Consider the following 2,500-nt stretch of genomic DNA (forward strand, 5'->3'; position numbering starts at 1 on the left):
GCTCGTTCACACGTTGCTCTTGCATCATACGCACCATCAACTTGAACCAACACTGACACTCACCTCTGCCCTTCTTTCGTGCAACTATCCCCGACCCAACACGACAGGCGCATGAGAAGGCGATGAAGAAGCGAAAAGTGCGCATTGATCCAACCAAACTCAAATGGCGACCAGGTACGCACTCTACCACTTTCTCGATGGTGATTGTGGTGTTGGACATGTCAGTAGTGTTGGTGGTTCCATGCTTGGTGACCACCTCGTTGTTTATTTGCCTCGCTTTCCTTCCTGCGCCTGCCTGAGCTCCTGTGCATCTCACCACGGCCGTTTTGCTTTGTTGTTTTGGGGTTGGCTGCTTGTCATGTGTGCAGTTGACTGGAACAAGCGAGGAGCATGGTGATGTGCCTGGTCGCCATCAGCCCACCGTGACCTGCGTGGGTGAAAGTGCTTTCGTCATCCCCATTCTCCTTCCTCCTTTGCTGCATTCATTCATCGTCCCACCACCACCACTCCCCACCACCATGTGTTCGTTTTTCCCCCTCTAATTGCCCTGTACAAAACGAGCCCAAGTGCTCATATCTCATGGTGTGCTGGTTTGCATTTGAAGCAATGGTGCTGTGTATACAATGAACAGTCAAAGGCAAGCAAGGAAAACGCCAGAAAGCAATGCGCCCGGCAAGAACACAGCAGCGTAGGCAAGAAGCCAAGTCGGGGGAGGGGGTGGGTCAAAAGCAGTGTGAAATTGACAAGAGCACACTCGTTTCACGATTAGTCAGCGCCTGGCGGCAAGGATAACGTCAACGCATGTTGAACAATGGCAGTACACAGACACAGACACAAACACAGACACAGACACACAGATACAGACACACACACACAGACACAGACACACACACACACACACAGACACACACACACACACACACACACAGACACACACATACAGACACACGAAAACGCGGGTCAAAACGCTTCCTCGACATACAGGCCATCATCGTCGTCGTAAGCAATGGGTTCCCGGTAGGGAGGTGGACTCTCGTTCCTGAAGTCGGCGTGGTGGTGATCATCATGATGGTGACGGTGGTGACGGGGTTGCCGACGGCGGTTGGGCGAGAGCGGTGGCACCACATCTTCGTCATGAATCAGATGGCTCGCTGTTGGGAGGAAGGCACGTGGGTGGGTGGGGGGGGGCATGAGTAAATACAGCGATGAATGTCATTGGCAAGATGCGAGGTACGGCGTATGGGCGCGGCACACTAACGCATGGACACAACGAATGTGTGTGCGTGCAATGTGCGTGTGCGTGTGCCATGTGATCATGTGAACTGACATGACTGGTGCTCGAACAGCGGCGGTTCTTCCTTCCGCGGGAAGTCCTCGGTAAAGTGGCGGTACCCGTCCGACTCTGGACGCTGATCCCCATCATCATCACCAGTCATCATCATGGTTTGAGTGTGTGTGTGTGTGTGTGTGTGTGTGTGTGTGTGTGTGTGTGTGTGTGTGTGTGTGTGGTTGTCACCAGTTGAGGGTGATGAGGGAGAGCTCCACTTGCGATGTTTCAATCGCCGTGGACACGTCCGGGACATGGCGCCGAATCAGCTCCCTGCAGACGAAACGAAGTGACGTGAGACAACAGCGAAAAAGGCAGCAATTGCAGGGATGAGGTTTGACAGTTTGCCGGGTGGAACACCATGTACCTGAGCAGGCGCACACGACGTGCACATGAACACACACGCGCACACACAACACAACATACAACATCACAACACAACACCACACAGCACCACAACACACTTCAACATACCACACCACAACACACCACAACACAGCACCTGAGCACGCGCTGGTCTGTGACGGCGCCCAGCAAGTTGCCGCCGTAGAAATCGCCGGGCACAAGATCGGAGAGGATGGCCTGCAGCAACCAGAAGGCGTCCTCCTCCTCCAGCAGCAGCAGCATGTGCGCAACCAGCATACCAAGGCCCTGGCAGTACCTGCAATGCATGCACATGGTGTGACGTGCGGCGTGGAGGAGGGGAGGGGGTTGAGGATGGTGAGTGGTGGATGGTGAATCAAAACACCCATCGCACTTCGTTGAACGAAGAATGCACACACTCACTCACTCACACACACACACACACACACACACACACACACACACACACACACACACACACACACACACACACACACACACACACGTACAAAGCCGTACACATCCGTCGTGAGAGGAAGGCAAACACAGCGCACGTGTGTTTGAGGGGAACAGCCGGGTGGACGTGATGGCGCTGATGAGGGGGGGGGGGGGAGATGGGCATAGCAGCATACCTTAATGCCGGTGATGGTGAGGAGCAGGGACATGAAGCTGACAAGCGCCATGCTAAACCACCATGCGTCCAGGCCCTTCTGCGTTTCATCACACGATGCGCTCATCATATCGTCGTACGTCGTGGTCATCAGCTGTTTGCGGGAAGAAAGGCCGTGTGCGTGTGCGTGCGTGTGCGCG

General features: G+C 54.6%; 2 protein-coding genes across 2 annotated transcripts in view; both read right to left on the reverse strand.

Moving 5' to 3' along the window:
- Positions 1–824: 824 nt before the first annotated feature.
- Positions 825–1,442, reverse strand: PTSG_09621 (uncharacterized protein; the record flags this gene model as incomplete). Its single annotated transcript, XM_004989991.1, has 2 exons — positions 825–1,151; positions 1,328–1,442. 2 exons carry the CDS (start codon positions 1,440–1,442, stop codon positions 961–963), a joined length of 306 nt encoding a protein of 101 aa, XP_004990048.1. The 3' UTR covers positions 825–960.
- Positions 1,443–1,512: 70 nt separating this feature from the next.
- Positions 1,513–2,500, reverse strand: part of PTSG_09622 (uncharacterized protein) — a gene marked incomplete at its 3' end in the record, with an annotated part of 8,750 nt that continues 7,762 nt past the window's right edge. The window contains exons 16-19 of the mRNA XM_004989992.1: positions 2,323–2,454; positions 2,200–2,282; positions 1,830–1,988; positions 1,513–1,600 (exon numbers count right to left, since the gene is read on the reverse strand). Coding sequence (XP_004990049.1) covers positions 1,513–1,600; positions 1,830–1,988; positions 2,200–2,282; positions 2,323–2,454 — 462 coding nt within the window. The remainder of the gene's footprint in view (positions 1,601–1,829; positions 1,989–2,199; positions 2,283–2,322; positions 2,455–2,500) is intronic.

This window comes from Salpingoeca rosetta (assembly GCF_000188695.1).
Source record: "Salpingoeca rosetta unplaced genomic scaffold supercont1.26, whole genome shotgun sequence".
Classification (NCBI taxonomy): domain Eukaryota; class Choanoflagellata; order Craspedida; family Salpingoecidae; genus Salpingoeca; species Salpingoeca rosetta.